Below are 11,716 nucleotides of genomic sequence, written 5' to 3' on the forward strand. Positions count from 1 at the left end.
TCTATATGCCAAATAACAATAAAAATAATAGTAACTATTATTGCTGGGTTCTACTCAGAGCACGCACACTGAAATTATTGGATTTAAATTAGTCATGTCCATTGTTTTTTGTGGATCTACTCTGAGTGGGACTAGCAATGGATACATATTATTATTATTATTATTATTATTATTATTATTATTATTATTCCTTCTAAACAACTGCATGTCTATTTAAACTGATGGACTTAAGTAATTTAGCAACAGCCATTTCGACAGGGTCTACTCTGAAAAGGACTTCGTTGGATAGATATCCCATTATTGGGATTTTTTTATGAAGAGGTTAGGGAGGAAAGTGGGCAATAAATAATTTAAATAATAATGATTATTTATTTATATAGTACCATCAATGTATATGCCACACCCCTCCTCTGAGAGTCACAAAGAAATGTAACAGGTCTCGTCCCTCAAGAGCTTACAGTCTGCATTTAGCCACTGGGGAAAGGCCCGAGCCGGTTAAGAGAGAAATATTGGTAAATGCAAATTATGTGTAGACTAGTTTCTTTTCATAGGGGTTGAGGACTAAAGGGTTAAAGCCACAGGTCTCTCAGGAAAAGGGGCATTTTTGAGGAAAGGAGGCAATTGTGCTCCTAGGCAGGCTTACTCGGAAAGAAGCCTCGTTGCTGCCAATGAGATTTAACTCCCGTGTCAGCTCCCGTGGAGAGACCGTTCACACGTTTAACTTGCTATCTGCTCATCGAGTGATGCATTTGCACATCTCAACGGACATTTCCTTTTCCATATCGCAGCATTCTACACGCTTTCTATAAAGGCCTTTATTCCCTTTTGTTGGAGTTCCATTTATGGTTTGCCGTGAGGTTAATACTGGACTGGGGATACGTGTTCTCCAGTCTTGGTTAGCAAGAAGGCGATCTCAGTAAAAAGAACCGCGGCGTTGGCTGCAGCCATATGCCCGTTTTCACATGGAACTCAATGGGACTTATTTTTTAATAAACCGAGTTGGAACTGCCCCGCAAATCCGCCAGAAAGTCTCTTTTTTTGACTGCCTACATACCGTACTTTAAAGAACATGACATCGCGCCAAGAAACTGGGAACTGCTGATTGTTAATTGTGCTAGGAAGTGTAGCACCGTGGCGGGGTAAACTATAGTTCCCAGTATTCGTTTGGTGGAAGCCAAAGCGCTATAACAATGCAAATCTTTTCACGCCTGCCACTGCCTAAAATCTCTTACTTTATCAACCTCTAATTTTTGGACTTAGTTCCAGGGCGTCTTCCTATTGGAAGAGGAAACTCGGCGGAGTCAGATATCCATTGTGAACAGCGAAAATTTAAGTTTGACCTTGATTGAAATGTTCTTTGACTGATATATTTTGATTTAAACGACTTTATACCTGACGCAGATGTGGGTGTTCTCTTACCTTCGAGAAGAGCACACCTTAAATGCTCAGAGGCGCCCTCGTCTGCCATTCCTCTTTTATAAATTGCTTCTGCATTCAGCAGTATTCCTGAAAATATTGGATAGTATCCTGCTGAGTTATACTCAAGGTGGACCCACTGAAATTAATGGAGCCAAGTTGGTCATAAATTTCAATGGCTCTGCTCTGGGAATGACCGAAGCTGAAACAGCCCATTGGCTCAAATTAAAACTGGAACAAAATGAGACTTACTTCTGAGTAAACCATATCTAGCCTCGCACTGCGTGCCCCTGATTCCATGTGATGAGTTGCCACCTTTTCTCGGCCACCCCTGCTCCTGTGCCCTTTGGCATCAGCCTGACTCCCAAACACACCTTAGGTACGTATACCTTTCCCTGGAAGGGTGATGGCTGGTGGGAAAAGCTTCCTCCGGCTGGGTCCCTGAAAAGCACGAGAGCAGCTCTAATAAAGAAAAGTTAGCAACCCTGTATGTGTGTTCTCACACTCCCTGCAGAATGAATATTCCTGCAAAGGAGCTCAGCGTTGAGGAATGGGAAGGAAAGGTATTTAAGATGAACAGTGAGGACCTTTGTATGAGGAGAGAGAGGTTGTAGCTATTTTCAGGTGGAAATTCAGCTACCTACTAGCCACTTCAAGTCAGGCACACAATTATAGCTGAACCACTTCCCGCGAAATGTATGACTTTTTGGGATGTGGAAAGTAGGGGAAGTGAGCTGAAAATCGTGTGAGTGAGACTTGCTTTGGCGCAACGTCGTCTCACCGCCGTGCAAACAAATCAGAATTAATGCTCATTAAAACAGGCGACCTCGTCTAATCTCCCTGCAAACAAATCAATAAAACAAGTTGTGTTAATGTCCCCCAAAATCAGAACGTGGTACCGTCTTTGGCTCATTTACAGCTGAAATATAGCCTCCGATATGTGCAAAAAAAAGGACAGTTCTAACCAAAGAATGCAACTACGGTTACTCTTTTTTTAAAAAAAATCTACATAATAATAAGAGGAACGCACCTTCAAATTTGCTAAGTGCTGATTTGAACCTCTGGCTACCAAAAGGTGAGCTTGGCAACAATCTGAGCCAGTTGTTAAAGCGCTAATTTCCAAATGGGGAAATCTCGCTCATTTTGAAACCAGGCGCTATTTCATTTCAGCACCTCTGGATTGCAAGCTGGTGCCGGCTAGGGAAAGAGATGGGACTAAAGCGTGGGATGATTTGCTTGCGCCTGTGTATGAATTTTACATTTATTTTCGGGATCGGATCCTGACTGTTTACAAACACCCAAACTGTGGGGAGAGAGAAACGTTATGTTTTAAGGGGCAAGCCAGAGGTATGGGGAAGCTTTGGTTCTCCAGACGTTGCTGGACTCCAACTCCCATAATCCCAGGACAAGTAGCCAATGTGATATATGATATATGACTGAAGCAGAGCTGTGTGGGGTGGGTTTTTTTTTTGGGGGGGGGGGGAATTACCATGCAGAGACACAGAACTGGCTGCTGTTCCTTGCCCAAACTCGGGGTTGCTGGAAGGTAATGTGTGGAACGACTTTTTGCGTTGTATTCCACTAACCTTTACTCAGAGTAGACCCACTGACAGTGACGGGCCTACGTTAGTCATGACCGTTCAGTTCTGAGCAAAAGTGAAGATTCTGTGTCAAAGTTTAGACACCCAAATTTACCCATATGTATGGTCATCGCTGCAGCATTCAGCCAGCCAATGAGGATCCAAAAACCATAGGGAGGACCTCAGAATCACCTCCGACGCCATTAGAGTTGGCAGAAACCATTCACACGTTCAGGTGCAAGTCAGCGAAGGCAAAATAATCCGGGGACTGTGCGTGCTTGTGTCTGTGCGCGGGCGAACGAAGAGATCGAGGACCCGTGTTTGGTCTTTTAAAGCAACCAACACTATCAGGAGCCCCAGATTTTGACAAACTTTCTTTGTACGTGTAGATATCAGGAAAAGCGCGTTTTTCTTCGGGGCCCAGCAGTTTCAGATCTGTGGGTGTTTGTGGTTTACCTGGTTACTAGACAAAACAGGATATAGGTAGCTCTGCTAATTTCACCCTCCCCGGTTCCTTCCCGTTCGCCCTTCTGGGAATTTGATCTGGAATGTTGAGGAGGAGGAAAGGGTTAAACAGCCCTCTGTCGTCCCCCCCGGGGGGGGGGGGGGAGGAGAGATGGAGATCGTTGCACTCAATGATTTTAATTAAAATACAAAGTAAGCGACGCCACACTAAAATGTGAGCGTGAAGTATTTTACATGCCCTTGGATGTACCAAGTTTACCTTTCCACAAACGTGGGGAAAGACCCCCTTTACGTTCCTAGATCACCCCCCCGCGCTCCAAAAAAGACTTGTAGCCAACTTTGCTCTGTCTATGCACGCACGCAACTAATATTTCGCTTGAAATACTGCTGATCATCAAACTTACCATTCATATAGCGCTTTTAAAATGCTTGTACCGTATATCTGAATCTCTTCCAGGACACCTAGAACCTTTCCCCTTTATTTTATTTTATTTATTTAAGGAGACCTTTAAGAATATTAGTAAACTAACTCTTTGGGTGTTCGAATACTTTCCCCTAATAATCTGACCAAGAGTTTTGTGTAACCAAAAAACCTTGCACGCCTTTACTGTGGTACCTTGGAAGAGCTCTGTGTAGTTTAAAAGTGTGCAAGTGTCACTGCGGCATTGAAGCTGACTATATTAAAAATAATATTTTATTAGGTCAGGGGAGGGGAAACTGGTCCTTTAGATGCAGTTGGACTCTGATTCCTATCAGCGCCAGCCACCACGGTCAATGGACAGAGATGATGGGAGTTAGAGTTGGAGTACAAGGGGGGTGGGGTTAACTCACCCAAATGCGTTAAATATATATATATATACATGCATCTTTCAAAACTAAATTCCTTCAACTGAACTGAAGCAGAAACAGAATTTTTCTCTCTCTGTGTTAATTACTTTGGTAACAGCTCGAGTTTGTGGATTTTATTTTTTTCCCGTCCAGTGTTGGGGAGGCACAGCGTTTTGCCAAAGAAGTTTAAAGTAAAGGATGACATTTATTATTATTATTATTATTATTATTATTATTATTATTATTATTATTATTAAAAAGAGTAACCACCGCAGAGTAACTACCACCCTTTCCTCTGCTTTTTGCAACCCCTGAAGTAGGCTCTCTTCCCAACCTTCACCCAAAGATTTAGGATGCCATCCAAAACAAACTTTCCTGCAAGCGACAGGATTTAATTTTCGAGCATAAACTTGCATAGAACTGCGCTCTTCGAAAACCAGAGTGGGAGGAACAATACCCTTTTCCGGGGTAACTAATCCGAAGTAAGGGAGGTGAAAGGTGCCACCCACCCACCCCCGCTCTCTTTCCCGCTCTCTTTTTACCTTCTGTTCTGGTACCAGGTCTTTACTTGGGTGTCTGTGAGGTTGAGGGACGCGGCCAGCTCCATTCTGTCCTGCACGCTCAAGTATTTCTGCCGCTCGAAACTCCGCTCCAGTTGGGCCAGCTGGTGATCCGTGAAGGCTGTGCGGGCCTTGCGCGGCTTTTTCAGCCTCACTGGAGGGCTCTCTCTGGAACTGGAGATCTCTCTGTCCCCTTCTTCTTTCACTGAGCAGGGGGGAAGGGGGGCGGAAGAGAAAAGGCGTTGCCACAATCAGTGCAGACAGATTAGAAGGGAAAGTCCCCTTATCAAGCGCGGGAGGGAAGACAAGTGAAGAGACCAGACGCCTCGGCGAGGGGCGCGGGCCGCTTGCTCGTTTCTCTTGCGCAGGTCCGCGCCCCTTTCTATGAGATCCCTATGCCTGTTTACTCGGAAGTAACTTCCATAGCTTTCTATGGGGCTTCCTCGTCAGTGAAATGTGGATAAGGTTGCAGCCTTAAGATCCTCCTTTTAGGTATGTTTACTCACAAGAAAGGCCCATTAATAAGTCAAAGAAGTCCGTTCGTGAGCCCAGTTAGGAACAGCGTAACTGTATTATAAACCGAAGGTACTTTCATGAGAACTAGTCACTTAAATTCGAGATAGCCTCGACCTGAGATACTGGGGAGGGAGAGATATCTCAATATATTCCAAGAGGACAGTAAATTTAACCACACACACAAATATCTATATGCATGCGTACACATTATTTATTTTATTATTAAAATTATTTATAGCCCTCCCAATATCATATCGACCTCAGGGCTGGGTTCACAGTCGTCTGCGTCAGCGATCCAGTTCAGCCTGATTTAAGTGCCAAAGAGTTAAGCAAGCCCTTGAAACATTTCCCCTTAAAATTACTTATTTATTCAAACATATTTCTAGTCCCTAAGCCTTTTAGTACAAACCCTGAAATTAAGGGGATGTCACAGCGCTTAACTTCAGGTGCTGTCCAAAATGTTCTTCACGGAATAATATATAAATATTGATCTTAAAGGAAACTATCCCCACCCCCCGCTTAAATAAAATAAATTCGGTGTTCATTGTGTCATTCTGGAACAGATTGCACTGTTACTTCCAGGTAAACACGGGTAGGATCGAGATGCGCACCAAAAATGCCAGGAAACTACTACTGAAGTTAGTTTTTTTCACAAATTATAGATTGCATCCTTCGGGCAAACGGATTTTTTTTTAAGAAGGCAAGACAACTAGATTAACAGGAATAAACGTATGGGCTTGAGATGGAGTCTCAACACGATCCGTACAATTAACAGGGAAGACGATAGGGAAGTAAACGCCACTCAACCCAATGGGAGTTACTTCTGTGTAAAACATGCCTTGGGTCCGGCTATACGAAACGAACCTGGAAATTTTAGAAAATATCTTATTCCTAACAAAGAGTGTAAAAAATTATGGGATCCCGGATTTGCACTCCGGTTTAAACTATAGGTACAGTACTTTAATTCGTTTTAACTGTGATCTGTAGCCAACGTTACCCATTACAGTACTCAGGCCGGACCCACTGAAATTAATGAGCGTGACTAGATCCATTGACTTCGGCGAGGCTACTCAGAGTAAAAACTAATTGGAGACAGCTCTGATTTTGTTCTCTATAATGGAAATAAATCCGAGGTTTTTGCAACTGGAATTAGTGATAATCTGAATTAATGAATGCTAAAGTAAGTAACACACCACCCTAAATCCATACAGATTCAACAAAGCCTTTGGGTTTCAGCCAGTTAAATTTTACTCAGAGTAGACCCATTTAAACTAATTATTTTCAATACGTCAACTCTGAGTAGCACTACCTTTTGCATACAACCCAGAGAAATTTCGGTATCTGAGGCAAACGAGTCTTCCTTTCGCGGGGTTAAAAGCAGAGGAATAAACCAAACAAGTCAAGTTGAATTGAATTTTAAAATTGACATTTTAATCTTGGTTTGAGGGTACCCGCGTTGTCCTTCTGAAGATGCAATGCGGACAAAACTGAGCACTTTCAAGGGCGCCAGCCAGGTTATGCACTTCTACCTGGGAGTAAGTCTCAATGAAGCCAATGGTGCTTTCTTCCCGGTGAACACACTGCCCGCCTCCCACTGATTTCAAACCAGAGCGAAGCACGTGCTGTACGGCCCCGATTCTGTGCACGTTTATTTGGGAGCAGATCCCACCGAGATCTGTCAAGCTTATCTCGAAGTAAACGCCAGGATAGGACGCAGCCTAAACCCCCTCCCCAATATTTACTGCAACCCTAAAATGCCTTGTTAGAAGAAGCAAGCCTCGCTGAATTCCACGAGGGTTCCTCCCAGGTAAATGGGCGTCATTTTAGTTGCTTGGATCTACTCAGAAATGTCCCAGCGAGTTCTAAGGGATTTATGCCTCTATCAGTGTGCTTGGGCCTCTGACTTTTCTTAAAATTCAAATTTCCCCCGTTTTCCCCACAAAATCCTTTTTTCTCTCCATTATTTTATTGGCTGGGTTCCGTGCCCCCTCCCCAGACTTTCTCACCTCCGCTGACAATAAAGTTTCCATCACTGAACAGTAAGCTATGCCACCCTACCTAGGGCTGCTCAGAAGTAAACCCACTGAGTTCAATGGAGCTGACTCCCAGGTAAGTGATGTCAGATCGCGGTTTTAAATTTTGAGAATTATGACAGCACCCAGATTTTGTTGCTTCAGGGATTAACTCTGAAAGAAATCGGATCTGATCAGCTTCCTCAAATTCCTAGAGAAACTTCCAAAAGAAATGGGATTACAGTTGCTGCTGCTGCTGCTGCTGCTGTTGTTAGTTTTGGGATAAAACTGGCATTAATCCGTGTATTATTGCCGCCGTCATCACCACATTTGAAGCCCGCCCTCGCTCCGAAGAGTTGCGTGTGGTATCCAACTTTATCCTCACAATCAACCTGCGAAGTAGGCTTGACTCAAGTCCTGCCACAGAGGCCTGACTGAGGATTCGAACCTACAGCTCTCTCCAGCCCGCTAAAGACCACCCCAAAGTAGGCGTTCCTGAGGCTTTCCATCCCAAAACAAAACAAAAACAAAAACAAAGGATCGCTTATCTATCCAAGGAAAAAGAACAAACGACTCCCTCCCCCCCCCCCTTTCTCTCTCCAGATATTTTATATATATTGAGAGGTGCAGACTTTCCCCTTCCCCCCACCCCCTCCCTCTCTCAAGGCACAATAAAGGAAAAGAAAACTGCCTCAACTTTCTGGGTTGCCCGAAAAGAAGGCTTTCGGTAGAGCTAGGTCACAATTGGAGGGCAGCCCATTTTTCTGATTGATTCACAATACATTTTGTATATATTCGGGGTAGGCAGGGAGCCTGATGTATGAACGGGCAACTGAACCCAATAAGGGCAGTTGTCAAATAAAAGTAGCAAGGGAGGTCAAACTTCTGCCTTCTCCCCTCAGCTCTGATACCCCCCCCCCCATTATCCCTTTCTTTCTGCGTTAAACAACAGCGAATTTAAAGTGGTTTCACACTGAGCCATTGGAAGGGGGCACTAGATATTGCCAGAAATCATTAGCGCTCCCCTCTCCTTCCTTCCCTTGAACACAGATTTACTTTTCCCCCAGATCGCACGGGAGTCACTCCTGTTCAACCCGGATTGAAACCGACCCCCCCCCCCATGGTGCAAGACATATCCCTTTCGATAAAAAGGGCATTTCGGATTGATGGAAAGCAAAAATAAAGGGTGAAAGCTGGTAACTCTGAAAGAAATGGCTACGGCCTGCAGTTCCTCCCCCCTTTCTCTCGCCCACCCCCTTTATCTCTGTTCTTAAAGAGATTATGTTTATCTATAGGGTGGGGGGAAGCTGGCTCCGGTTTATATAAATTGGCCGCATTAGCTTTTTTACAGGGGTTTATGGTAAATTTCATTGTGGCAGGGTTTAGGAGCGACAAAGCTCAGCCTCCACGCGCGTTGATTTCTCTCTGTAGGAAGACAATAATCCACTTAATTGAGCCACCAGGGATATGGGAAACCCTTCAACCAGAAACCGAGTCCAGATAGGCATGAATATCTCTTAAACATGAGATGCTCTTTCATTGATGGATGGAAGGCTCAAACAAGTCTGTTTCTTCTCCGCACCCCTCCTCTCTTTATAAGAAATAAAGGGGGTGTCCTGGAATCAGTGGCACTGACCTCTACAGAATGTTTACTTTGCGGGGGGCGGGGGGCGGGGCGGGCGGCAAATAAATGAATTTGATATTTGAAAAGCTAAATAAGAAATCATTCCCTCTCTCTCTCTCTCAAAATAGACCCCTCTTTAGGCTTTGATGTTCAGCTTAGACTAGGGGGCTAGGACAGAGAGAAAGTTGGCGCTGTGTACCTGAGGGGAAGGTGGGGGCATTAAGGGTAGGGCCGTCGCTCAGCGGTTAAGCACCCGCCTCGCTCAATTCCTGGCATCTCTCCATGGAGGGCTGCGAATTATCTCGTGTCTGAAACCCTGGAGAGGCGCTGCCAGTCAGTGCAAAGAACTGTGAGCTTAGGAGGAAGAACCTATGTTTTTAAGGGTGATGCTGTTGGCAGAGAACCTGATTCTGGAGTTGTGATGAGGTGGGAAGAAGGGAGAGATTGAGAAAGTGGAGATTGGGGTTTGAAGTTCAGGGAAGTTCCTCTGAGGAAGAGGGAGAGAAAAAGGAGGGAATGAGAGAGAGAGAGAGAGAGAGAGAGAAGAAAGGGGGAAAGAAGGGAAAAAAGAAAGGGAAAATGAAGACAGAGCTAAAGGAAGGAGGTAAAAGAAGGAGAGAAAAGTGGAGGAAAGGGGGGAAGAGAAAAGGAAGAAAAGGAGAAATAAAATAAACGTGAAGAAGGAGACACCTCTTGATGTTAGAGTTCCACGCTTCTATATGTATCCACTGTAGCAACTCGGCCTTTAAAAACAGCAAGTAAAGAGCAAAAAAAAAAAAAAAAAGTTGAATGGTAATGTAAAATGCTTTTTTTGGGGGTATATGTTTGTGGCTGAAATCCAACACAAATTACGGTTGGGGCGGGGGGGGGAATGAAGAAGGTTTTAAAAAGAATTTCCGTCTCTCTTTCTTAGCAACTGAAATTTTAATTGGTTAATGGGGGTGGGATGGGGGGGGGGGAGGTTGGAAACAGAAAAGACCTGGACTTAAGGGCAGGAATTCCCCAGTGGGGGACCCTGCCTGGGTCCAGAATACCACCTGCCTTCTTCTACAGGCCCAGCTGTTAATCCTGGATGCGCCCACAAAATTGGAAAAGGAGGAGGAGCGCGTGGCCAAGATCCGGGCCTTTTGTATAAACAGGCCGAGGATGGAATTTTACTTTTTATATTTTTTTAAAAAATTGTTATTGGTTTTATTTTATTTAAATTAAACCTGCATTTACTGAGCATGTTTACGAGCAAGGAAGCTACGCATTGAACCTCGCGTGCGGGAGTTGCTTCCGAGTAAACCAGCTTCGGATGGGGCCGCAAGTCGGAAGTTTTGACCGCGTCCTCGCAGAAGTGAGTCCGCTTGAGTTCAATAGGGTCAAGGGGTATCTGGATCGCAGCCATGCTTGGGAGCCAGGCCCACTGAACAAAGTAGGTCTTAACTTGCAACACAGGAGATGTAGTCGCGCTATTCAGAGCTACAGGAAAACCGCTATCGAAAGGGATGGCCTCCCTCGATCCAACGACCTGATCTTTTCCTGGGCCGCTTTTCCATTAAAACCCACCAGGAACTGCAGAGGTATTGCTCGTTGCAGATCCTATTCTGGCCTGGAGGAAAAAAGAGCTTCCGTTTGGAAGTCTCATCCTGGGCCGCGTTGTTTACTCTGCATCAAGCCTCCTAGATTTCAGTGAGATATGCTCCAGAATAAAGCTGCGCCTTTTTCCGTTCCACGCAACTATGTTTGTTTCGGTTCCTATCCGGCATTTCTGTATATATATCTACATCTCGGAACAGGCTTTCTTCCTGCTTTCAGTGACTTCTGTCTAAGGCGACAAGCCAAACCGCAATGCTTGAGAGTAAGCCCCCCCCCCTCGCCCGCGCAACTCAATAGGATCTTACTTCTGAGTTGGCGTGGTTAGGTTTGTGCTGTCATTAAACTCCACCTCAGTCCAATCTTACGGCTGTTTTACTGGTAAATTATTCTCCACCGCCCTGGATTTCAGTTGGACTTACACGCGAGTAACCACGCGGAACTAAAGTCTTACGGAGTGGAAATTGAACTCATTGACGTCATGGGGGGTTTGCTTCCAAGTAAACCTGAAGAGGAATGAGGCATTAAACCTCTTGAGGGTGTTACTTCTCATGGCGAGGGGGGGGGCAAATGGCGGGAGGAAATGACCTGGACCGGGTGGCTTTTGCGGTTTGAAAAACGTATTTGTCAAAGAAAGTAAAAACAATTCTTATCAGAAGGAAAGTCACTCGCTGGCGAGCACAGCCGCCAATTGTTAAACTGAAGACCTGCTTTTGCTTTCGACGTCTCTGCAAACACCAATGTATTTAATTTCGAGCTATTTCCCATAGCAGATTTTTTCCCCAAAAGTTGTCATTTGCTTAACGGGACTGGCTCCTTTCAAAGCCTCCTCGGCCCAGTGAACGAGGAGCTTGAAGGTCGCCGCTGCGTTATTACGAGTTCTCTCGTCGAAAAGTTTTCTAGGGGGGGGGCAGACTCAAGGGGAACCACCGATCATTCAAGGGATGATTACGAATGATAGGAAATCAGATAGAGGCGAAGAGGCGAAGCTTCTGTACTGAAGTTTGGCCTTCTTTCTTATCTGCCTGACAACTTGTATTGATCTGTGTGTCAAAAATCATTCGTGTCGCAACCTAAGGAATTTGATAATATTGGTACCCCGTCCATCTCATTTCAGTAAATCCAGTTTATATGGGG

At 44.8% G+C, this 11,716-nt stretch overlaps 1 protein-coding gene across 5 annotated transcripts in view; it reads right to left on the minus strand.

Moving 5' to 3' along the window:
• Positions 1-11,716, minus strand: part of BARHL1 (BarH like homeobox 1) — a 38,569-nt gene that overhangs the window by 24,849 nt on the left and 2,004 nt on the right. For all 5 annotated transcript variants that reach the window (XR_003704588.2, XR_003704589.2, XR_003704591.2 and 2 more), the window contains exon 2: positions 4,832-5,054. Coding sequence is in view for 1 of the 5 variants with exons in the window: in XM_028715218.2 (XP_028571051.1) it covers positions 4,832-5,054 (223 nt within the window). In the remaining 4 variants the exon portion in view is untranslated. The remainder of the gene's footprint in view (positions 1-4,831; positions 5,055-11,716) is intronic.

The sequence above is a fragment of the Podarcis muralis genome, chromosome Z (assembly GCF_964188315.1).
Source record: "Podarcis muralis chromosome Z, rPodMur119.hap1.1, whole genome shotgun sequence".
Lineage (NCBI taxonomy): Eukaryota > Metazoa > Chordata > Lepidosauria > Squamata > Lacertidae > Podarcis > Podarcis muralis.